Source organism: Lynx rufus, unplaced genomic scaffold (assembly GCF_022079265.1).
Source record: "Lynx rufus isolate CCGP_SWC_20201006 ecotype Redwood Valley unplaced genomic scaffold, mLynRuf1.p SCAF_7, whole genome shotgun sequence".
Lineage (NCBI taxonomy): Eukaryota > Metazoa > Chordata > Mammalia > Carnivora > Felidae > Lynx > Lynx rufus.
The window spans coordinates 122,256,215-122,282,051 of record NW_025814889.1 but is presented as its reverse complement, the minus strand read 5'-3'; the positions used below and the strand labels follow the sequence as shown (position 1 = coordinate 122,282,051).

Genomic DNA, 25,837 nt, shown 5'->3' with positions numbered 1-25,837 from the left:
CCCACCCTCTCCCAAGCACCAGGCAGGACTGACTTTCAAACGATAAAGATGTGTTTCTAAGAAGCAAACTATCCCCACTTTTACAAACTCATCAACTATTTGAGAACTCTCCTGGCACAAGCACGCCCCTTGTGTTCCTGCTTCTCTACTCCAGACACACACATATTCCATCATCCCCAAGAACAGAAAAAAAACTTCAGGACACACCTGGAAATTGGCTACAATGCCCATTCCAATACATCCCACCAATCCAAGAACTAGCGACACCAGGTTAAAAACAGGCGTGCTGAAATAGCTGGTTTGATTTTGCTTCTCTACTATTTTGTATCTTGTGTACATTGTGGCTGCACCTGAAAAAGAAGGGCACTTTGGTGAATTTTTATTATTTGACCTTTTAGAACGAAAAACACAGGGAAAGTTTTGCCTTGTGTTTTTAAAATCTGTATTTCAGTTTCCCAACTGCCATAGTCTCCCACTCACCCACCCTGTCCTTCCTCACCCCAACTCACTCTCCCCACTGTGTGTATCATCACACACAAACTTGCCTGTTATCTTTTTCACATAAATGCTACTGTGCACATATTCTGTGACTTACTCTTTTTCACTTGAGATAAGTCACCATGGAGATCTTACCATGTCAGTACAAGTAAGTCTACTTCCACATTTTTAGGGGTCTCATCACGGTATATATTTATTTCATCATTCTCTTAACGTTCGACTTCTACATTGTCTCTCTGTTTCTCCTGTTACAAGGAATGCTCAGTGAACAGCTTGGTACACAAGTATTTGGCATGCTTTCAGTGTTTCTGAAAGATGAATTCCTAGAAACAATATTACCGGAACAAAAACCGTGCACAACTGAAATGCCAAGAAGTATCTGCAAATTGCCCCAAGACTGAATGGCAGCATTTACACTCTCACAGCAGAGTTTGAAAGCAATTTTACAAGTCCTTTTAATGGCTTTTTTAATTGCTATCAACCTGATGAATGAGAATCAGCAACCTGTTGGTTTAAACTGCATCCCTCTGATCATTAGTGAGATTGAGCAACTTTCAGTATGTCTACCAGTCATCTGCATTTCTTTTTCTGAAAATTGCATTTAAACTTCTTTTATTTTTCTCTTGAGTTTGTCTATTCATTTTTAAAAAATTTTTTTAATGTTTTATTTATTTTTGACTGAGAGAGAGAGAGACAGAGCATGAGCGGGAGAGGGGCAGAGAGAGAGGGAGACACAGAATCCGAAGCAGGCTCCAGGCTCTGAGCTGTCAGCATAGAGCCCGATGCGGGGCTCGAACTCTCAGACCACAAGATCAGGACCTGAGCCGAAGTCGGACACTCAACCGACTGAGCCACCCAGGCGCCCCTTCATTTTTAATTTGTAGTTGCTTTTAAAAAAAATGTTTACTGAGAGACAGAGAGAGAGAGAGAGAGAGAGAGAGAATCCCAAGCAAGCACCATGCTGTCAGTGCAGATCCCGACGTGGGGCTTGATCCCAGGAACTGTGAGGTCATGACCTGAACCAAAATCAAGAGTCGGACACTCGGCCAACTGAGCCACCCAGGTGCCCCTGCAGTTGCTTTTTAAACATTAGTAGTAGACATTAGTCTACTGTCTGCTATAAATATTACAAGTTTTCTTCTGGTCTGTCTTAAATTTTGTTTTTGGTTTTTGTTTGTTGGTTGGTTGGTTTGTTTGGTATCCTTCATCAGTTAGAAGTTTTAATTTTTTTTAGAAGTTTTAATTTCTTATCTACTAAATCTATCAATTCTTTCCTGTTTAGCTTCTGGGTTTTGTGTAAGCTTAAAGCATTTCCATCCTCAGGTTTTAAAGGATTTTCCTATAACTTAATTATCTTACAGTGTTGCTTTTCATGGCTAGTTCTTTCATTGTCACTGGTTCTTATGAATGGTGTGAGGACGGTACAAAGGGTATGTTTTTCCAAAGACCTTACCAATTAATCAAATACCACTTATTGTTACGGAGAGTAATGTCACAATAACATATAATCTCTGGAGCACCTGAGTGGCTCAGTCAGTTGGGCTTGGGCAGGCATCTGGCTCTTGGTTTTAGCTCAAGTCATGGTCTCCCAGCTTCATGGGTTCAAGCCCTTGTGGGGCTCTGGGCTGGCAGTGCTGAGCCTGCTTGGGATTCTCTCTCTCTCTCTCTCTCTCTCTCTCTGACCACCCCCCTCCCCACACTCGTGCTGTCTCTGTCTCTCTCAAAATAAATAAACTTTACTATACATGAGTTCCATAACAGCAGGGTCCTTGTCTTTCTGCTGCTGGGGCCCTAGCACTAAGCATAAGCACAGAGCCTACCACATAGTAGGCACTTATTAAATGAATGTTGAATACATGGACAGCTATCAAAATTTTAGATCCGTAATAACTTTTACTCAACAAATTTACCTTATAGAAGATCTTACATCAATATGCAAAGATGTATTAAAAAGAATATTCACTTGAGCATTGTAAATTGCAAAGTCAGCCTAATGCTTAACAAGAGGGGACGGATTAAATAAGCTATAATATACCCATGAGAAGGGTATCATGCATGTGTTAAAAGAACAAAGTAGATTTCAACGTACTGACATGGTGTGATGGTCTTCTTTTTTTTTTTTTTTTTTTGCTGAAATTTAAAAAGCAGGCTAAAAGCTCATCATTTATCATAGACTATTGTAAGCAGAGATGTTCATGACAGATTCTGCCTTGTCTAGAAGCAAAAGGCCATATTTATTGCTTGCCAGTGATGAAATAATCTCTCCATCTTCTAAATCTGGACTCTAGGCAAGGATGGCATAAAAGGACACTGAGATTGATTGACTCCTATTTCTACACTCCCCTCGCTCACCTCCAAAACCTTGGGATGAGAACACCACAAATGAATGACACGTGAAACTTTCTACCAAGTAAGATGAACAAATTCCAAAAATGCCAAGTCACTAGGGTTCCCCCATGCCTCTGCCCTTTCCCACCCTGCACCAGTAGAGGAGGGTAGAAAGTATTGGTTATGTGATAGGTCCCTGACAAACACCTAATTGTTCCAGAAGGTAAGGGCTTATGAAAGGACTAGGAGAAAGAGCCCCCCATCTTACATCTATACACCCAGATTTCCCCATAGTAGACTAAGTTTTTTAGTCATTATATTGATTGGTTCATGAGAGGCTTGTATCCTATCAACTGTATCTATCTATCAAATGCATTGTATCCTATTCTCAGTTGCATTTGAGGAACTGAAAGGAACAATCATACCTGAGTTGCAGACAAAGTGTTGTCTGTTTCACCTTTTTTCCTTTTCTCTTACGGGTCAGACAACACCTTTGTCAGGGGTTCCCAAGCTATAGTAAATATCCAAGTCCCCTAGAGTGCTTGACCACCATGCTGATTCTTCAGCCCACTCCCACAGGTTCTGACTGAGTAGATCTGCATTTTTCCCTGGGAACATGCATTCTAACTGGCATCCCAGATGATCTTCAGGTAAGTGGCTTTCAGTACCCACTCTGAGAAACATTAGCTTGTACACTAGGTGCTTTGGCTTTCACAAATGCGTGGGATACAAATCACAAATTTATAAACAAATTACATTTAAAATTCATTTCAAAATCCTGTGGCACATTACTAGATGAAGTGAAGAATAGTTCTATAAATGAGGCCATAAATAACTTTCCAGTCATTTTAAGTTTCTCAAAGTAGAACAAAATTCTAGTTGCAAAGCTTGTACTTTAAAAAAAATTATACACACCAAGAGAGAACCCTAATGTAAACTATGGACTTTGGGGGATAATGATGTGTCAATGTAGGTTCATCAATTGTAACCAAAGTACAACTCTTTTCAGGGATGGTCATAGTGGGGGAGGCCACAGGGTGGGAGGCAAGGCATATATGAGAAATCCCTACCTTTTGCTCAGTTTTGATGTGAATCTAAAATTGTTCTAAAAAATTAAGTCTGCTAAAAAAATAACAAAAAATTATATACAAACTGTAAATGACACATTTTACTTCACTTGAGACTGTGAATTTTTCATAAGAATTATTGCATACTTACCAAGAAATGCAGAGAAGTTTATCATAAATCCAAAAATACCACTTTCTGGAGGTGTTGTTCCTGTATCACTGACAAAGAGAAATTTCTGAATTATTAAAAAGGAATTCTGTTCAGACCATGTAATTGGCAGGTTTTATAGGGTGTTTCTTCTGGGTGTTCAGCCACTTTGAATTCCAAAGACTTGGTCTAATTTTGCTCTAAAGTATTCTCATTTGGGCTCTGAAAAATCTAAAACTCATTTTTCTACCTTGAGAGATTACATTTAATTTTTTCCCATCATGGGGCGCCTGGGTGGCTCAGTCAGTTAAGCGTCCGACTTCGGCTCAGGTCATGATCTCGCAGTTTGTGAGTTCGAGCCCCACATCGGGCTCTGTGCTGACAGCTCCGAGCCTGGAGCCTGCTTCGGATTCTGTGTTTCTTCCTCTCTCTGCCTCTCCCCTGCTCATGCTCTGTCTCTCTCTGTCTCTCAATAATAAATAAAAACGGTAAAAAAAAATTTTTTTTTAAGTAATTTTTTCCGATCATAAAAAGGTAGGAAATACTGGGGCACCTGCATGGTTCAGTTGGTTAAGCATCCAGCTTCAGCTCAGGTCATGATCTTGCAGTTCATGAGTTCGAGCCCTGCATTGAGCTATCTCTTATCAGCACAGAACCAGCTTTGAATCCTCTCTCTGCCCCTATCCCCCTCTCTCTCAAAACTAAATAAATATTTTTTTAAAAAAGCTAGAAAATATTTAAAGTCAATGGTAGTGATGTTTCTCAATAAACTTGATGTGTGTTCATTCTCAATAAGAATTGAATGTGACTATTTTGGGAAAAAGAAATCTAAAATCAAGTTTGAAAAATCTATCTGGATTGTAACTATACATAAACACATCATGTACATTTTTTTAACAATTTGATTTATCCACAAGAGTTTACACTGCTGAAAACAGAATGGTGGAAAGCTGAGCAATATCATTGATACCTATTAGAACCTTATGGAAACAATAGGCATCAAGAATATATTAATTGTGATAAAGTATTTCAATAAAAAATAGTTTCTATAAGACATTTTTCTGGTGCAATCAATTAATCAATTAAATAAGCTGGAAAAAAATAATGATCTGGAAAGTAGCATTTGAATGTGTTCTGTTTTCTATTCATTCACGCCAAAGTTTACATTTTTACACTGTCAACCTGCTCCCATAAAGCAACAGTTTAAAACTGATGGCAAAAGAGTTCCCAGCATGAAACAATTCATACCAGTTTTAAGTGTTTCCGTGTTTTAAAACAGCTCTGAAATATAAGTACTGAAAAACTGATCATGTTGAAAGGCACACTTCAAATTATTTGAGAAATCTCACAAGAAGCCCACGTGTGCAGAAGGCAGCAGGAATCTAAGTTTTGTGCACACTTAATATTTGGAGAGTATAAAGAGGCGAATACTCCCCCTTACAACAAATACTTCTATTCCTAATGATTTCAATCTCAGTGCCACTTGCACCTGTAGGAATCTGGAGGGTTTAGAATCTAACGTTGCCATTTAAATAACCATTTTTCTCCCCAAAGGAATGCTGAGGCAGAGAACACTGCACCATGTGTGGGACGTCCCTCTGAGCACGACAAAGTGGGGAAGAAAAGGGGACTGAACCTGTAATGGTAAGAAGGCAGAGACAGCTTATACCCTCCGGCAGCACTTTTGCCCAAAGATTAAATCTCATGTAGAAATCAAGCCTTCCGTCCTTGGCCTCAGGATCTAAAGAGGCAGCTTCCAGGTGAGTTATGCAAGAGTACTTGCGATCACAGACCTGAGAGGTAAGCTGCCGCATGCCGGGAAGACTGCTTACTTGTGAAGAAAGGCAAGGAAATGGAGGAGTGAGGAAGATATTTATGAGGATAGGTAGCTGGTGGGAAGAAGGAGCCCTAACAGGAGATAAGTTGACCAGACTCTGGAACTATCTGTCCACTGACAGCAAACCAAGACATATGTCAAGGGCCCAGATGTGCAATCCACATAACAGCAGACATGTGATCTGAAAGGTCAGAATTTCAAGGTGGTATTTTATTCTTATTCATTTGTACATTTAAAACCATACAGGCAGAATCAAAAGTGTTTTGTAAATAGCTATTCCATATGTATTTGTTGAATGAATGAATGACTATCAGTACTGGCAATAATAATAATAATAAAAAAAACCCCAAACCTAATAAATGCCACTTACTGAGCATTTACTATGGACCAAACATTGTTAGGTGGTTATTATATATCATTTCTTTTTATCCTCAAATCTTGAGGTGAGATTTTATGATTTTTTAAATGTTTATTTTTGAGAGAGGCTGTGTAAGCAGGGGAGGGGCAGAGAGAGAGGGAGACAGGATCCAAGCAGGGTCCATGCTGTCAGCACAGAGCCCAATGTGGGGCTTGAACTCACAAACTGTGAGAGCATGATGTGAGCTGAAGTCAGATGCTTAACCAATTGAGCCACCCAGGTGACCCTTGAGGTAAGTCTTATTTCAACCCCATTTTACTAAGGAAGAAACTGGTATTAGAGAGGTTACAGAACTTGTTCAAGGTCACAGAGTTATTAAGGAGAGGAATCTATATTCCAATTATTAAACACAAAACAATAGACCCAAAATGGAGTTGCTCATGCTAAGCCCCAAGTCACCAAACTGAGACTTATTTACAGTTTCAGCTCTCCTGGAAATGGAATCTCAAACCAGTCATTCAGGAATCATCTGAACAGCAAGTTGCATAATCTGCCTTATAAGACCCCTGTCTTCCTGTGTAAGGAAAGTAACCTTGCAATAACCAATTGGCTTCTTGCTCAGTATAACTTCCTTGTTCCTGCTCCCTTCTGTCTATAAAAAGTCTTTTATTTTGTACAACTCCTCAGAGTTCTGTTTGGTTTTTTTTGTTTGTTTGTTTGTTTTTAAGGTAGGGTTCACACCTAGTATGGAGCCCAACTCGGGTCTTGAACTCATGACCCTGAGATCAAGACCTGTGCTGCAATCAACAGCCAGATAGCTCAACTATCTGAGCCACCAAGGCACCCTCTCAGATCTTCTTTCTGTCTGCTAGATTGGATGCTGCCTGATTCATGAATCCATGAATAAAGCTAATAAGATCTTTAAATTTTTGTTCAGTTAAATTTTGTTTTTAATACAATCCAGATATCTGACTCCTTGACTTCCCTGTCTCCCCTGTGCTCTAAAACAGGCAAGGAATGAAGAAATTAGAAGGATTGGCAGTGGGGGTAGAGAATGAACACTGGTATGCTGGTAAATGTTTAACAACTTGCTCGGAGGGAGTCTGATTTGTAGCATAGGCCAATTTCCATGGTGTAAATACTGCCAACAAGTCAAAGTTCAAGCTACCAAAATGTAGGTTATTAAACATTGAACTGGGAAGAAATATACACGGTTGGCTCCCAGGAGCACATATCAGATGGCTCCAGCACACCATGGGAATGAACCATGTTGGTAATGAAAAGAGATCATCATGCCCTTCTTGTACACCAGGAAAGTGTAAACTAGGCAAGAGCTCGTAATTCCTTAAATACCGTAATTGAATTGTAAAACATTTTTGACAAATATTTACTACCATAATTAATCTGATTTTCTTTCAGGATTACTGAGTCCACAGCACCTACCATCAGTACGTGAGTATCAATGGGCCTACATTCCTAAACTTCGCACTACGACATAGGCAGTGACCATACTACAAAAACGGGAGTAAAATATTAATGCACCACATTCATAACCATTGTTTGATTAAATGCAACCATCTTTAAAAATTTTTTTTATTTGGCTCCACAAACAACCATGAAATTTATCTGCTCATCAACAAAATATTTAAGGGACACATACTATGTGTTAGATACAATCTGAGTCACAAATTCCCCAATCTATCAGGTAAGAATGGTCAGTTTGTGATTTATTTCCCTTAAGTGACAAAACAGTACCTAACTACATATGGTGAAATTTTGCTCAAGATATTTCAAGAAAACTGTCTAAGCAGCAAACGAAAATGTGACACTTCTAGGAACTTTCTTTTTTTAAGATTATTTATTTTGAGAGACAGAGAGACAGTGAGAGGGGCAGAGAGAGAGAGGGAGAAAGAGAGAATTCCAAGCAGGCTCTGCATCGTCAGCACGGAGCCCCACATGGGGCTTGAACTCTTGAACCATGAGATTGTGTGTGACCTGAGCTGAAATCAAAAGTCAGACATTTAATCCACTGAGCCACCCAGACACCCTGACATTTCTAAGAACTTTTAAAAATAAAAGCCAAATTAAACTACTTGGGACTACCCCCAAAAAAAAAAGCTCTTGCACTGCAAAGGAAACCATCAATAAACAACAAGGCCCCCTACTGAATGAGAGAAGATATTTGCAAATGATATATCCCATAAGGGGTTAATATTCCAAAATATATAAAGAACTTATACAAGTCAACAAAATAATAAATAAAAAATAATAATAATCTGATTAAAACTGGGGACCTAAATAGACATTTTTCCAAAAAAGACATACAAACGGAAAAGATGTTCAACATTACTCATCACCATGGAAATTCAAATCAAAACACAATGAGAAATCACCCTACACCTGTAAGAAAGACTAGAATTAAAAAGAAATAACAAGTGTTAGTGAGGATGTAGAGAAAAGGGAACCCTCATGTACTGTTAGTGGGAATGTAAACTGGTGCAGCCATTGTGGAAAACAGTATGGAAGTTCCTCAAAAAATTAAAAATAGAATTACCATATAATTGAGCAATTTTACTACTGGGCATTTACCCAAAGAACATGAAAACACTAATTCAAAAAAATATATGCACCCTTATGTTTATCGCAGCATTATTTACAATAGCCAAGATATGGAAGCAGTCCAAGTGTCCAACAATACAAGAATGGATAAAGATGTGGTACACACACACACACACACACACACACACACAATGATGCAAAATGGAATGTTACTCAGCCATAAAAAAGAATGAGATTTTACCATTTGTAACAACATCAAAGGACCTAGAAGCTTTAATGCTAAGTAAAATAAATAAAGGAAAGACAAATACCATGTTATTTCATCCATATATGTTATTTAGGAAACAAAACAAACAAACAAAGAAAAAAGAGACAAACAAAAACACAAACTTAACTACAGAGAGAAAACTGGTGGTTGCCAAAGGGGAGGAGGGTGAGGGAACGGGCAAAATAGATAAAAAGTACACTTATCTTGGTGATCACTGAGGAATGCACAGAATTGTTGAATCATTATATTGTACACCTGAAACTAATATAATACTGTATGTTAATTTTACTTTAATTTAAAAAAAATAGTAGTGGTTGCCCATTATCATTAATAAAAATGAAAGGCTCTTTTACTTTATATTTTCTTTTTTTTTTAATGCTTATTTATTTTTGAGAGAGAGAGAGACAGACTGTGAGTGGGGGAGGAGGATAGAGAGAGATGGAGACACAGAATCCGAAGCAGGCTCTAGGCTCTGAGCTGTCAGCACAGAGTCCAATGTGGGGATCAGTCCCACGAACTGTGAGATCATGACCTGAGCCAAAGTCAGATGCTTAACCAACTGAGCCACCCAGGCGCCCCATCTTTCATTTTTAATTCTTACTCTTAATTAAATTTTCATGTTTTTAGGGACATTATCCAGTAAAATTTTAAAGGAATATACTTATTTGGTTTGTTCTTTTTAATTTTTTTTTGATGTTTATTCAATTTTGAGAGAGACAGAGTGCAAGCAGGGGAAGGGCAGAGAGAGAGGGAGACACAGAATCCGACCAAAGAGGGCTCCAGGCTCGGAGCTGTCAGCACAGAGCCCAAAGCGGGGCTCGAACTCACAAACTGTGAGATCACGACCTGAGCTGAAGTTGGCCCGCTTAACCAACTGAGCCATCCATGCGCCGCTAGGCTCTTTTACTTTAAAATGTTCTTTTAAGGGGCACCTGGGTGGTGCAGTCGGTTAAGCGTCCGACTTCAGCCAGGTCACGATCTCGCGGTCCGTGAGTTCGAGCCCCACGTCAGACTCTGGGCTGATGGCTCAGAGCCTGGACCCTGTTTCCGATTCTGTGTCTCCCTCTCTCTCTGCCCCTCCCCCGTTCATGCTCTGTCTCTCTCTGTCCCAAAAATAAAAATAAACGTAAAAAAAAAAAAAAGTGTTCTTTTAAGTCTTTCAGTCTCTGAGCTAATATGTGACATCATTAATAAATACTGCATCACATCTTCTGCCTGATATTAGAATCCAGATGAGTGTAACACCAAGGGGTACCAAGAGAAACTATGGGTAGACTCTTTTCATTTTCATTTTTTATTTTTTTAAGCTCAAACTAAATGATCTCATTGCACAAAGGCAGAGGTAGTGGTCAGCACAGCTATACTTGGGTACGGATTCAGGAAACTGGAGAATGAGTAAGAGGTGAAACCAACTGCCTCCCAACCCTACCTGATAGTCTCCCCACCCAATTCCCACCACATAGTCCTGTACCTCATGACTTAAGCAACAGAGTTCTGGCCCTGCCAGGTCCCAGCTCCTCCTCACATGCTTCCTTGTAAATGAGGCACTTCCTGGAAGCTGCAACCAGCACAGAAAGCAATTGTTCATTTGCATGAGGCTTAGAAGCTGTTGAGGCTGTTGTGTGTAGCTGGTTGTTTCTAGATTAGGATTGTGTCTAAGTATTCAGTTTACATCTACATTTCCTGTATTTACATTTCTACAAATTAAGTTCACCATGGAAAATTCCAAGTTGTTTGTCTAATATCCTTCTCCAGACTAATTTATGATGCTATACCAGGGCATAATCACTTGATGCTGAGAGGAGTGAAAACAATGCAAAGAAGACCTACATGATAATATAAGCCGAGCTACACTCCAAAGTCTGGGGTCACGGTTTATCTGGGGAACTGACATGCTGATAATGCACAAAATTATCTGCCCAGAATGAGGTTTATTAGACTGCCCTAAAATTCTAGGCCCATTTTTGGTAAACTGATCAGGACTTAGAACCTGAAGACACTAAATGCACCAATAAAAAGGAGACCATACTTGTTTTATCTTCACAATATTTAAATATAACATTTGAAGGAAAGAAGTGTAATAAAGTCATTACATTTTATTAGATATTTTTAATTGTTAGGACTTTTAGCAGCTGTGTTTGCTCATGATTATTCTAGAGTGGGAGGCACCGTACAGCTATATCAACCATTTTTATTTTATTTATTTATTTTTAAAGATTTTATTTTAATTAATCTCTCTGCCCAACACAGGGCTCGAACTTACAACCCTGAGATCATGAGTCACGTGCTCTACGGATTAAGCCAGCCAGGTGCCCCTATATCAACCATTTTTAAACTCGAAAAGAATTTCCTACTCATAAAAGCAAACAACTTGCTCTCTTCTCACCCACCCACATGCAAATTGTTCCCCTTTCTATTAATTGTTCATCCTCTTTGTTCACAACATTTTTTTTAATTGTTAAGTATCTCTTAGAGGTCAGGAATGGTGCCAGGTGATGGGGATACAAAGATGAAAAAACATAACTAACCTTCAAGAAGCTTATCAACTAACAAAAAATTCAAAGACACACTGATTTAACACAGAGTTACTGATTGCCTTCAACCCAACCGGCAATTTTGTAGGCATGGTGAATGTAGTGACAAATAAAACAGAAAAAGTCCCTCCTTCGTGGAACTTACATTCTGTGGAGGGCAACAAAAATAGTCTAGGGTGGGGGTGCCTAGGCGACTCAGTGGGTTGAACATCCCACTCTTGATTTTGGCTCAGTTCATGATCCCAAGATTGAGGGATCGAATCCTGTGTTGGCTTTATGCTGAGCATGGAGCCTGTTCAAGATTCTCTCCCTCTGCCCCCTCCCCCACTCCTCTCTCTCACTCTCTCTCTCTTAAAACAAAGGCCGGGCAGGGCGGGGGGGGGGGGGGGGGGGGGAGGGGACCTGGGTGGCTCAGTCGGTTAAGCCTCCAACTTCAGCTCAGGTCGTGATCTCACTGTTTGTGAGTTCGAGCCCTGCGTCGGGTTCTGTGCTGACAGCTCAGAGCATGGAGCCTACTTCAGATTCTGTGTCTCCCTCTCTCTCTGCCCCTCCCCTGCTCATGCCTCTGTCTCTCTCCCAAATATAAATAAACATTAAAAAATTTTTTTTTTAAATTGGGGCACCTGAGTGGCTCAGTTGGTTAAGCATCTGACTCTTGACCTCAGCTTAAGTCATGATCTCATGGTTCATGAGTTCAAGCCCCCAATCGGGCAGCACAGAACCTCTTGGGATTCTGTCTCCCTCTCTCTGTGCCCCTCCCCCACTTTCTCTTTCTCTCTCTCTCTCTCTCTCAATTACAATAAACTTAAAAAAAATAGGTAAGATCTGTTTTAAAAAACTGTCCAGGGTGATGAATGCTATGAAGAAAAGGAAAGTTGGATAAGAAAACCGAGAGAGAGTGGTGCTCTGCCTACTTGAGACAGAGTAATCTGAGAAGGCTACTTGAACAAAGGTCTGGATGAAATGGAATATTTGGGCCAGGAAATTTACAAGCAGATAAACAATAAAGTCAAAGGCCTTAAGGTGGCAATATGTCAGTAGCTGCAAGGAAGCAGGTGTGGCTGGAGGGGAGTGAGCAAGAACATGTGTGTATATGGGGGAGGGCATCATGGAGAGCCCCAGGGTCATGGTAAGGACTCTGATTGTTATTCTAAGTTGATGAGAAGCCATTGAGAGCTGAGCACAGGGAAGTGATATGAAGTTGATTGATGTTTTTAAAGGATGTTGTGAAAAGGCTGTAGAGAGGCAAGCATGGACCAAAGAGACCGTTAGAAAGCTATTTCAGTAGTTTGTCAAGAGATGACAAACTCTGGTCTGAGTGGCTCAGACCAGGATGGTAATGAAACCGGAGGTGATAAGACATCAGATTTGGGAAGTTTTCCGAGAGGAGTCTTTAGAAAACTACCCCTGCTTCTATTACAGCTACTAATATTACATAAGAAATTTTAAAATTAACATTTCCTCAGCACTCACACTCAGCCAGGCACATCTTATTTGGTCTTCACAACTTCATAAGGAAAGTACTTATTATCTCCAACTTAAAGATGAGGAAGCTGAGTCTTAGAAAAGTAATTCACTCAAGGTCACATGGATAGTACATAGGAAAACCAAGCCATGCATCTAGAGCTGTCTAATTTCTTTAAATTTTTTTTAGGTTTATTTATTTATTTTTGAGAGAGAGGCAGAGAGAGAGAGAGCAGGAGAGGGGCAGAGAGAGGGGGAGACAGAGAATCTCAAGAAGGCTCCACACTGTCAGCACGGAGCCCGATGTAGGGCTCAAACTCACAAACCGTGAGATGATGACCTGAGCTGAAACCAATAGTTGAACGCTTAACCAACTGAGCCACCCAGGTGCCCCTAGAGCTAATTTCAATGGACACAACTTAGGAACTCTACTCTGCTGTGAATCTTATGTTAAAGAGAGAGAGAAATCACATGCATGCCTGCGCACGAATGGGAGAGGGACAGAGAGAGAGGGAGAGAATCTTAAGCAGACTCTGTGCTGTCAGTACAGAGCCTGATGCAGGGTTCGATATCATAACTGTGAGATCATAACCTGAGCCGAAATCAAGAGTCAGATGATTCTTGATTGAGCCACCCAGGAGCCCCACTTACATTTCTTTTTATGAAAACCTATCATTTCCATGTGAGTTTACGGTGCTGCATATCTACAGCCAGGTTTGCATCAGCTATTTCTTCTGGAGCCTTTAATAAGTTACCTTGGCATGCACTATGTCTACAATACATACACTTAATGGACTGAAATGTAATTACTGTCAGGTAAAGAGAAATGTTGAGTAGAGCACTCTCTATTTTTTAAGTTGAAATTGAGACCTTACAAGCTGTCAACCTTGCAGAGGTCGGACTTCTGAGCAATACTTTACTGACGTTTTAGAAGTGAGAATAACAGAAGAAAAACATTCACAACTTTATTTTTCAATGGAAAAAAAAGAATTTTATGTCATCAAATGACAGTGGAAAACTTAAACAGAGGAGAAATTACATGTTTATAGTTGATTCAGAAGCTGAACAACTGCATCCATCCCCTCAATTAATTCTGGAGCTGTGAAAGTTTGGGATCTTCACTGTTCTTACTATGCTTAGGATTAACTAATTTGGGTAATGCTTTTTTTGAAGAAAATGTGAAACTATAAATTATCATTTCAAGGATGATACTTTTCTAGCTAAAAATTTTCAATGGCAAGCCTGCTTTTTCATCCTCATGACACCATGGCCTAGAGATACTATGAAGTAATAATCACTCCACTGTAAAGACTCAAGTATCATTAACATCATGTCAGAATATGTGCCTTTATACACACAGACCTCATTATCTGATTATTTATTATCCCAGCCCCCATTATTTTGGTTGAAATGGAAGCAAAAGTCACCATTGCCTGAAATTCAATGTAGTTAGCAAGCAAAAAAGCTATTTAGGCAAAAAGTCATCAAAAATTATGTGGGTAGAAATAAAAATTATGTGGATACACACACGCCACAAGCATATAAATGTATGTACATTTATTTGCATACCTGTTGACATAGGCCAAGACTGTTATGTGAGTACCACTCCACTGTGTGTCTTCCTGGCATATGAGCCACATCTGCTATGAATCATTGCATTTCTAGCTATGGTCTCTTTAAAGTGGGAGGAGATCTTGGGGCGCCTGGGTGGCGCAGTCGGTTAAGCGTCCGACTTCAGCCAGGTCACGATCTCGTGGTCTGTGAGTTCGAGCCCCGCGTCGGGCTCTGGGCTGATGGCTCAGAGCCTGGAGCCTGTTTCCGATTCTGTGTCTCCCTCTCTCTCTGCCCCTCCCCCGTTCATGCTCTGTCTCTCTCTGTCCCAAAAATAAATAAAAACGTTGAAAAAAAAATTAAAAAAAAAAAAATAAAGTGGGAGGAGATCTTAAAGATACTTTTGAAGCAATTTGAGTGCAGAATCCTAAGGTGTTTTTTAATCGTTTTTTGTAAATCTTTACATTTGTCATAAACACGACTAAACAAACTGTAATTTTTTGACAACTTATGTCTTTTGAATCTTCCCAAAGCATTCAACTGAGTTTTCTTAAAAATTAGAATTCTTTTGGGGCGCCTGGGTGGCTCAGTCGGTTAAGTGTCCGACTTTGGCTCAGGTCATGATCTCGCGGTTCGTGGGTTCGAGCCCTGTGTTGGGCTCTGTGCTGACAGCTCAGAGCCTGGAGCCTGCTTCAGATTCTGTGCCTCCTGCTCTCTCTGCCCCTCCCATGCTCATGCTCTGCTCTCTCTGTCTCTCAATAATAAACGTTAAAAAAATTTTTTTTAAATTAGATTTCTTTTTTTTTTTTTGCATTTACAGACCAACAGTTTATATGGGTTGAGTTAAATCACACAATTACAATAATATATATTTTTTTATTTATTTTATAAATAATATATAAAATATATATACTTATTTATATGTGTGTGAATACATATATATACACATATATATACACACACACACACACACACACACACACACACACACACACACACATATATATCTGGCAAAACACATTTGGGAACAAACACAGCAGGTATTAAATAAGTATACAAAAAAACAGGTGAGAGAAGACAGCAAGACACCCAGAGAGTGGTCAGCACTGGGAAAGACTTTCAGGGACCAGTGGCTTCGGGTCAGTGTATTTTTCAGAGAATGAAGTGATCAGTTAACCCAGCAAGTTGATAGAGGTTGGTTAAGAAAACTTCTACTACAGGGGCACCTGGCTGGCTCAGTGGATAGAGTATGCAACTCTTGATCTCGGGGTTGTGAGTTTGAGACCCAGGTTGTGTGTAGAGATTACCTACATAAATAAAATTTTTTTTAAAAATTAAATTTAATCAAAAAAAAAAAAGAAAACTTCTGCTATAATCACAAATAAGCCTACTACTTATAAAATTAGCCCTCAACCAAATGTCCCTTCCTACTTAACACTAGCATCTATCCAGACTACTGTGGACTGGTCCCTTGATAATACTAATAATATTAAGTGCTTACAGAGAACTTTTGTTCTTGGACCAGGGTGTTAATGAGTTCTAAGTGAGTTCACATGTTAACTTATGAGGGCGGGTGCTATTATTAACCCAGAGAAAAGCAGAGGGAATTCAATTAACCAATCCAAGGTCCTATAGTTGGGACACATGGTGGAGTTGTATTCTAACCAAAGTTGCCTGCTCCAAAGTTGTTCCCTTACGCACCACACTAAGCTCCTTTCTCTGTATGATTATCAAAGATAGTAAATATTCAACAGTGTAAGTCAAACTACACTTGCAAATCCTGTAAAACATGCAGAATTTCATGAAGTTGACAGAAATCGTGTTGGAGAACAGCTAGAACAGCAGCCCAAGTTAATGAACAGTGAGCACTGGCAGAATCAGTTAACAATTGAAGGGAAGCTGACAAGATTAACAGGCACAACTAAAGCAGGCCCATCTGGGGTAAATTATCTTGGCGGTCAACCAATATTTACTAAGCACCTACTACGTGTCCGACACTGTCATACATGGTAGGGAAGCAACAATGAACAAACTAAATCTCTACCCTCATGAAACATATTTTGTGTGAAAAACACAATAATCAAGATCAATTTCCTTACATGCAGATTAAGAATGGTCATTGGAAAAAAAAAAGAATGGTCATTGGGGAAACTGAAGTCATAAAACATTTCTGCAAAAATGAACCTCTTCATATGTCCCTTCAAAAGACAAAAGTGAAATCAAGGACTTTATAACACACAATCATAAGACTATTCTTGGAAAAAGTATATATGATTCATTTAAAAAATCCACACCCGAATCATTTTAAGATTTTTGTTTATTATAAGAATTTTGTCCTTTCATTGTTTTGTTATTACAAAATGTGTTCATTATAATGAATTTTATTCATTATTAGAACTAGCACCTGTGATTATGACCTAAATTTTGTGATTGTTAACCAAGTGAAAGGTAAAATAATTTCCCTAATTTTTAGATTCATTTTTGGAGTTAAATACCCAACCTCTTTTCCTTTGTTTACTATGCCATTTTGGTCTCCCTTTTAAGGTGACTTAATTCTAGGTGACCCGGTTTTCTGCCACCAACCCCTGAGTAGGTTTGTGGTCGTGACGAGGAACAATGGGAGTGGCCAAAGGCCACAATCTACTCAGCAAACAGTACTTGCACAAAAAGTGAGATTAGGTTAATAAAAAGCAACCAGGATGCAGAACTGGCAAAACTCTGAAAATAAAGAGCTAGAGAATACTCTGGAAGCATGAAACACAGGCCAAAGAAGATGTAAAAGAGAGTGGCTTGGGGCGGCACCTGGGTGGCTCAGTGGTTAAGCATCTGACTCTTGATATCAGCCCAGGTCATGATCTCTCAGTCATGAAATTGAGCCAGGCTTCACACTGAGCATGGAGCCTGGTTGGGATTCCCTTTGCTTCTTTTTCTGCTCCTCCCCTGCTTGTCTTTTCTCTCTCTCTCTCTCTCTCTCTCTCTCTCTCTCTCTCTCTCCCTCAAAATAAATAAATAAACACTTAAAACAAAAAATAAATAAAAGAAAGTGGCTTCTTTCTTGGCTGGAAGGAATTAATATGTAAAGTTGATTCACTATAGCCTGCGAGATTTGGTTACAAAGGGAATGTAAGAAACTATAACAAATTAAGCACGATTGTGCTCAAGAATGTGGGTGTGGCCTTGTAAAAATTTAAACTAATCCTTTGAGGTTGACTTTAACTTGTCCTCAGTTTTGATATCTTTGCATTAATAGTTTCATAATACAGAAGGATTGCACTATGCTATTCCAGCTTGTTAAATTTAGTGGTTGTTTGAATCACATCTCTCTAATTCGATTTTCGGTAAGAAACCAAGCCATGTGGCTAAAAAATAAATACATAAAATAAGGCATGCCAGGTATGGGAATGTTACGTTTGGGAGAAACTGGGTAAAAGACACATGAGATCTTTCTGTATTATTGTTTTATTACTACATGGAAATCTCCATTTATCTCAAAATAAGAGGATTAATTTAAAAAGGGTGGCACGGGGCGCCTGGGTGGCGCAGTCGGTTAAGCGTCCGACTTCAGCCAGGTCACGATCTCGCGGTCCGTGAGTTCGAGCCCCGCGTCAGGCTCTGGGCTGATGGCTCAGAGCCTGGAGCCTGTTTCCGATTCTGTGTCTCCCTCTCTCTCTGCCCCTCCCCCATTCATGCTCTGTCTCTCTCTGTCCCAAAAATAAATAAACGTTGAAAAAAAAAATTAAAAAAATAAAATAAAATAAAAAGGGTGGCACAAGGTCTTATTCCCACTCTCTTTTCCAACTGCTAAACTCTAAGTGACCAGGACCTCCTCCCTCGATCAGACACAAACCACTTTTATTAGTTTCTTTATGCAAGCAAATACAAACATACACTATTACTCCCTCCACCCTCTAACTTCTCTCACCCCCATCCCACTAATAGTGGCATATTTTGCTCTGCATCTTGCTTTTTTCCATGTAACAATGTATTGGAGATTTTTGCATACCAATGTATTAATTTAAAAAGAGTATTCTAGGGACGCCTGGGTAGCTCAGTCGGTTAAGCATCTGATTTCGGTTCAGGTCATGCTCTCACGGTTCGTGAGTTCAAGCCCCATGAGGGACACTGTGCTGACAGCCCTGAGCCTGGAGCCGGCTTCAGATTCTTTGTCTTCTCTCTCTTCCCCTTCCCTGCTCACACTCTGTCTCTCTCTCTCTCAAAAAAAAAAAAAAAAAGATGAGGTGCCTGGATGGCTCAGTCAGTTAGGTTAAGTGTCCGACTTTGGCTCAGGTCATGATCTCACGGTTCATGAGTTTGAGCCCCACATCAGGCTCTGTGCTGACAGCTTGGAGCCTGGAGCCTGCTTCAGATTCTGTGTCTCCCTCTCTCCCTGCTCCTCCCCCATTCACGCTCTGTCTCTCTCTCTCTCAAAAATAAATAAAATATAAAAACAAATTTAAAAAATTAAGAAAAAAAAGAGTATTCTATATAGAGAGGGCTTTCCTTTGAGGTATTCTTTGGATAAACCATATTTATTTAGCCAGTCCTCCCTGATGGAAATCTGCATTGCTTCATCCTTTTGTTATTAAAAGTAATGCTATAAGTACCCTTGCAGATATATTTTTGTCATCTTGATAGATGCCAAGTGCCTCCATAGAGACTGAATCTATTTACATTCCCACCAGCACATATGAAAGCCTGTTTCCCCTAAGTCTCACCAATATCAATACCAATGTTATCAAACATTTAGTTTTCTGCTGATCCAATCATGAAAAATGACATCAGTGAGTTTTAATTTGAATTTTTATCCCATTCATGAGGCTGAGCATCTTTCTATATGTCTAAGAGCTATTTGCTCAATTAACCAATATGCTGAAGAATTACAATGTTACAAGAAGATTTGTGATGAGAAAGCTGAGTTTGAATGTCATATTGGAAAGCGGTCCTCCCAGGATTATGGTTCTTATTTAAAATGCAATGGCTCTTAAAGTGTTCAACGTTAAGAAATTCCAGAACATCAGATTGGTTGAACAATGTCATCATGTAAAAGGGGATCATCCTGAATACATCCATATCACTGATCAATGACCAATGACCTTATCATCCCTAAAGGGATATTGCCCTAGGGGGAAAAAATAAAAATATCAATAGTGAATGCCCAAGAAATATGAATTCAACAAATATCAAAAGCCTTCATGGATCTTACATTCCAGTGAGGGAAGACTGATAATCAAAGTTAAGGGGCACCTGGGTGGCTTAGTGAAGAGACCGACTCTTGATTTCAGTTCAGATCATGATCTCACCATTCATGAGTTTGAGCCCTGTAGCAGGTCAGCAGGGAGCTTGCTTGGGATTCTTTCTCTCCTTCTCTCTCTGCCCCTCCCTTGCTCATGCGTGCACTTGCTCTCTCTCAAAATAAATAAACATTAAAAAAATCAGTTAATCATATAGTTTGTTGCAAGATGATAGATGATGCTATGGTGAATAATTAGACTAGATGGGGGGATCAGCAACACTAGCGTACAATTTTATTTTATTATTTTTTTTAATGTTTATTTCTTTTTGAGAGAGAGAGCATGAGTGGGGAAGGGGCAGAGAGAGAGGGAGACAGAATTCGAAGCAGGCTCCAGGCTCTGAGCTGTCAGCACAGAGCCCGACGCGCGGCTCGAACTCACAAACTGAGACCATGACCTGAGCCAAAGTCAGATGCTTAACTGACTGAGTCACCCAGGCCCCCCACATGCAATTTTAAATAGGGCAATAGGCTTACCAATATTTGAACAGAGGAGGAGGTAAAGGAGAAAGCCTGACAGTACCTGGAGGAAGGTACTCCATCTGGCAGAGGAACAGTCAAGGCAAAGGTCATGAGGAGGTGGTGTGCCTGACATGATCAAGACACAGGAAGGTGGGCCAGTGTACTTGGAGGGAAGTGGAGGGAATGAGGGTAAGGCAAAATAGGAGACAAGGACAGTAGAGATAAGTTATAGATAAGAGATAAGATCGAACATTGCTGGGGCCAAATGGATAAATCTGGTGTTATTCCCATCACTTCTTGCTCTTAATCTAAATCTTGCCTTTGCCTCAATGACTTAGTTTTCTAGGAGGGACAGAGATGATCTAGTGCTCTAGCTGCTCAAGTAGGCAGGAGAGCAGACAACCTAAACCGCCCCCCACCCCCTGCCCCAGCACATGTGGACAAGTGCTTTATAGGCTGTTGGCTCCGGCAACAAGGTGACCATCTTCAGCCTTTTTCTCCTGTAAACCTGCTTTTCCTGAAGGCTTCCTTTCCTTGTTGAATTTAACACCTGCTCTTTGGACTGTCTGTGATTTGAGCATCTCACAAGTGGTTCGCCTTGTCAGCTCATTTCCCCATTTCTTTTTTTTTTTTTAATTTTTTTTTAACGTTTATTTATTTTGAGACAGAGAGAGACAGAACATGAAGGGGGGAGGGGCAGAGAGAGAAGGAGACACAGAACCGGAAGCAGGCTCCAGGCTCTGAGCCATCAGCCCAGAGCCCGACGCGGGGCTCGAACTCACGGAACGTGAGATCGTGACCTGAGCTGAAGTCGGACGCTTAACCGACTGAGCCACCCAGGCACCCCATCATTTCCCCATTTCTGAACGTCTTCCATTTCAAGTTCACCTTGGGGTGCTATGAATCACAACTACATCGGACATCTCCACAAAGACTCAAGCTCTGCCTCTCACCCCTTCACCAATAAGTACCAAATATTATCTGTTCCTGACCTTTATATCCAGGACAAACACAGCTACTATTTTCTCAATAAAAAGCATTGTAGGGAGAGAAACTCTTCCCTTTTACAGGAGTCCAAGAGGATCTATCCCACTTTAGAATCAAGAGAAACCAGACAATGCCATGTGGGACTGAGATGAGCCATGAGAAACCAAGTCCAGGTTTCCGCAGGGTGCAAGGCCTGATGGGAAAGTCTCCTTGATGCATGGAACACTTCTTAAGTGGGCAAAACCACCGTTAACTGCAGATTTGCTTTTCTGCACTAGTCTCCACATTGCTTTCTTCTTTGCTTCAAACTCTAGTCTTCTCTTGCCTCACCTTCTTTGTTTCCCCTTCCTGGCCACAAACATAACAGAACGTTGCTCACCACGCAGCATGGCTGCAGGAGGGAGAGGCCCTACAATCTCTATAACCATCAAGTGGTAACAAACCTTGGTTGTCACCAACTTTACTATTCCCTCACCAACCAATGCAGGTTACACCACTTGGATAAAGATGGATCCTTCTAATGTTTAAGGAATGCCCATTGCCATGGTCTAGGCACAGAGCTGGGAGGCATTTGAAAAGGATCAAGACCTCCCGGGCACCAACGAAGTGACCCTCAAGAAAGGTAGAGGCCAAAACTCACCAAAAAAACCCCAAAAACCAAAAAACAAATAACAACAAAAATGGTACAATGGCAACACAAAAGATGTCATAAGCTGCTGATAATTTGAGGGCTCTGACTTTGGGGGTGCAGTATCCAAAGGGATCTTAGGCAGCTCCATCGAGAAATGCTTAAGCCTGACTCCCAAATCCTTGGAAGTGGCAAAGTGTTGCTTTGGGCATGGGACGGACTTGGGCGTGAATTCCACTTCCATCATTTCTAACTGTGACATCAGTGTCATATTGATGATATTTCAACATCTGCTTAAACTTGGTTTCCTTGTATGAAAAATAGTTGGACATCCATCACGAGGATGCTGGGAAGGAAGCATGTGAGCTGTTTTAGCACACACCTGGATCTGCCTCTTACACACTCAATAAATGGCATCCACCAGGACCCATTCTTCCTTCAATACCGCCCAAGAAGCATCTTCCAGGGATTCTGTCCCACAGTCCGTCGAAAGTTCTACCGTCTGTCCTGGGCCCCTCCCGACGCCACTGGGTTCAGTGTTCAGGGTAAAGTCAGAACCGCCGGGCTCTGCACCCGCGGACTCCCTACGGGTCCCGGCCGCCAGGAGCGCGCTCCCCCGCGTCGTCTGACCTGGGTCTGTCCGCGGGACGGCTGGGTCGGGACCCTTTCCGCCGCAGCGACAACGCCGCCCTCTCTGCCCGGCCCCGGGCCCCCGCCGCCCAGCCCTCACCTGATGTAGGGGAGGAAGGGGTTGACGTGCCCCGAGAGCACCGCGACCACGTAGGAGATGATGAAGGCGGCGGACGACCAGGTCACCAGAAGAAAGGGCACGAAGGCCATTCCCCTCAGGAAGCACAGCATCGCGCCGCCGCCGGGAGGGCGCTGCGCCTAGCGGGGCGCGGCGCGGGACGCGGGGCGCGGGAGTCGCGCACGTGCTGGCCCGCAGGCGGCGGCCGGACGGGAGGCTCCGCGACGGCGGGGCAGGCCCGGCCTCGGACGGAGGAAGGCGCGGAGAGCCCAGCGAGGCGGCGGGCGGCGAGGCGGCCGGCCGGGGGTGGGTGGGGCGCGGGCGGCCCGGGCTTGTTGCGAAACCGGTGAAGTCACAAAACGGCGGCCCCCGCGGGCTTGGAGGCGCGCGGCGACCTCCTCGCGGCGCCGGACTCCTTTCGCTTTTGGTTCGGACTCGGCGGGGGTCGGCGCGGGAGGGCGGGGATGCCCGGGGCCGTCCCAGCCGGCCCGGCCTCCGCAGCTCTTGAGCAACTCGGGAGAAACGATCAGGTCCTCCCGGGCCCTCCTTCTTCCCTCGGGGTTTCCGGGATGCTGGGCCTCGAACCCCAGGGGCTTCCCCTCCGTGGTACGGCCACCTGCCCGTCGCGGGGGGGAGAGCGTGGCCCCCGCGAGGCGACACCCACCCCATCCCGCGGCTGCTGCTGCTGCTGCTGCTGCTGCCTGCAGGAGTCGGGTCAGAAGTACGGTGACGTTCGCCAACTCACGGGGCACGGACGTGACACCCACCTGGATGCTGCCCACAAGGAAACCTAGAGCGTGGAGGGGCCCGTGGGAGTCCAGGTCGGACTGACTTCAAGCGGGGCCCGAAGCGGCGCCTTGTGCGTCACAGTTCTGCTTTCCCCTAGAGCAGACCTGGAGTGTTTCCTAGAAGTTAGATTTCCCTTTCCCCGCTGACGGATCAGGGTTAGCCCACGCTGGGAGCCATGACCTAAGATGAGTAATGGGGACCTCATACATTTCAAACACCTCGAAAAGAATTTGTGTCCTGTAGGCACTTGTAAGCCCTGGTGATTTTGAGGGATAGTTTATAGATTCTGAGCCCGGGGTCTGTGTTGGAGGTCATGGGGTCTTATGGGGACCAAACGTGGGTTCATTTCAGTCATATAAACGTTTCTTGGGTGCAAACCCTGCTAGCGGACAGGATGCAAAGATTAAATAGTACCATGGGGCCTAAGAGATTGACATCAAAATTAAATAAAATTACATGGAATATTACATAGAATATTTTTTAAAAAGGAAAAGAGGCATGTGCAGAACTGGCAGGCCAGCGCTCAGAAAGGTATTAGGGAAGTCTTCCTGACAGATGATATTAGAGTTTTCGAAAGTAAAAGATTGCTAACCAGACAAAGAAAGGGGAGAGTAGCATTCCAGGCCAAGGAAGCAATAAGAGAAAATGCGTAAAGTGGCGTTGCTTATATTTATGGAACTAGAAAAAGCACTCACATAAGTGTAAAGCAGAGAATGGAGAGGTGGGCAAAGAGGCCATCTCACAGGAGCCCTGGTAATTATTTTTATTTCACTTTTTGTTTTCATTTTTGCTTTGTGGTAGTGAGGAAATTACAGGCATATGGACAGCCCTGTATCTCAGATCATTGTGGCTGTGGGAGGAGTAGCCACCACGTTGAATAAAACAGAGGCTTTAAATTAAGGCTTTTAAAAATCAGAAGAGCTGTCATCCATGGTAACCCCCCTTACAGCCGCACCTTGGTTTCTGCTTTCTGTAAACCACTCTCTTCCCTGGTCTTCCTTCCCTTTCCCTATGATCTCCTTTTCCCCCTACTCTACTACTGATTCATCTGATTTTTTTAATGTATATTTATTTTTTAATGTATATTTATTTATTTTGAGAGAGAGAGAGAGCACGAGCAGAGAAGGGACAGGGAAAGAGAGAATCCCAAGCAGGATCCATGCACCAGCGTAGAGCCCACTGAAGGGCTCGATCCCACAACCATGAGATCAAAATCAAGAGTCAGACACTCAACCTACTGAGCCACCCAGGCGCCCCTGATTCTCTGATTTTAAAATACCCTCCCTGAGGCAGAGAAATTATGACATTAAATATAACTCAACTGATCACCTTATCCTTTCGTTGCTTATGGTTGCTTAAGCAACCCAATTGGCTAGTCGTTGTTAATACAAACACAATAAGAACTGTCTGACAATAATAGTAATAGATATTTTGTTTTTTAAAATAAGTATGTATAGATGCATATATTTAAAACAGGTATATAACTATAACTGACCATTTATACTTCATATGGGGTCAAGCAGCTCTGAGAAGCACAGTGTTGCTTTCCTTTCTATAAGCCTTCCATACCATACATCATGAAACACACTCTCCTTGGAATAGCAAAGTTTATGATAGGAATGCAAAAGTCCTGGAAAACAACCTTACTGGTGAAGGAAATCAGAATATGTCACTTCAAAACATGCCTCTTTGACATAATTATTTTGAGCTGAAGGCAATTAAGCAGCAATAAAAGAAGGAAAATTTCTCTACACTCCTCCTTTCTGTCTAAAGGCAGGATATAAATTTCCTTTGCTGGAGACAGCTCTAAACTCAGCCCAGAAGTGCCACCAGAGGAATCTGCAAACTTTGCTCCATTGGTTTCCCCTCATATATTTACCTTCCCACAGTTTCTGCCCGTGAAACCTAAAACCCTTTCCCTCTGTCCTGTTATTTCTAAGTTGATTGTTCCCTTGTTAAGATGTTATACAAAGTTCTAGCTGCCACTTTGAGTTACCCATCCCTGAGTTTCTCCCACATATATAGTTGACCCCTGAATAACGTAGGTTTGAACTACACAGGTCCACTTACATGCTGATTTTTCTTTTGAAGAATAGAGCGCGGTGCATTCTTGCAATTTTCTTGACATTTTCTTTTCTCCAGCTCACTGTATTGTAAGAGTAGAGTATATTATATCTATACACACAAAATATGTGTTAATAGACTGTGTATGTTACCAGTAAGGCTTCCAGTTAACAGTAGACTATTAGTAGTTAAGTTTTTGGAGAGTCAAAAGTTATACATGGATTTTCGATTGCATGGGGGTTGGTGCCCCAAACCCC

The 25,837-nt window shown here is 41.7% G+C and overlaps 1 protein-coding gene across 2 annotated transcripts in view; it reads right to left on the bottom strand.

Moving 5' to 3' along the window:
- DRAM1 (DNA damage regulated autophagy modulator 1) overlaps window positions 1–22,856 on the bottom strand; it is a 40,003-nt gene extending 17,147 nt beyond the window's left edge. For both annotated transcript variants that reach the window (XR_006959743.1, XM_047065569.1), the window contains exons 1-3: window positions 22,710–22,856; window positions 4,045–4,112; window positions 208–350 (exon numbers count right to left, since the gene is read on the bottom strand). Coding sequence is in view for 1 of the 2 variants with exons in the window: in XM_047065569.1 (XP_046921525.1) it covers window positions 208–350; window positions 4,045–4,112; window positions 22,710–22,840 (342 nt within the window). In the remaining variant the exon portion in view is untranslated. The remainder of the gene's footprint in view (window positions 1–207; window positions 351–4,044; window positions 4,113–22,709) is intronic.
- Between the last annotated feature and the right edge of the window lie 2,981 nt (window positions 22,857–25,837).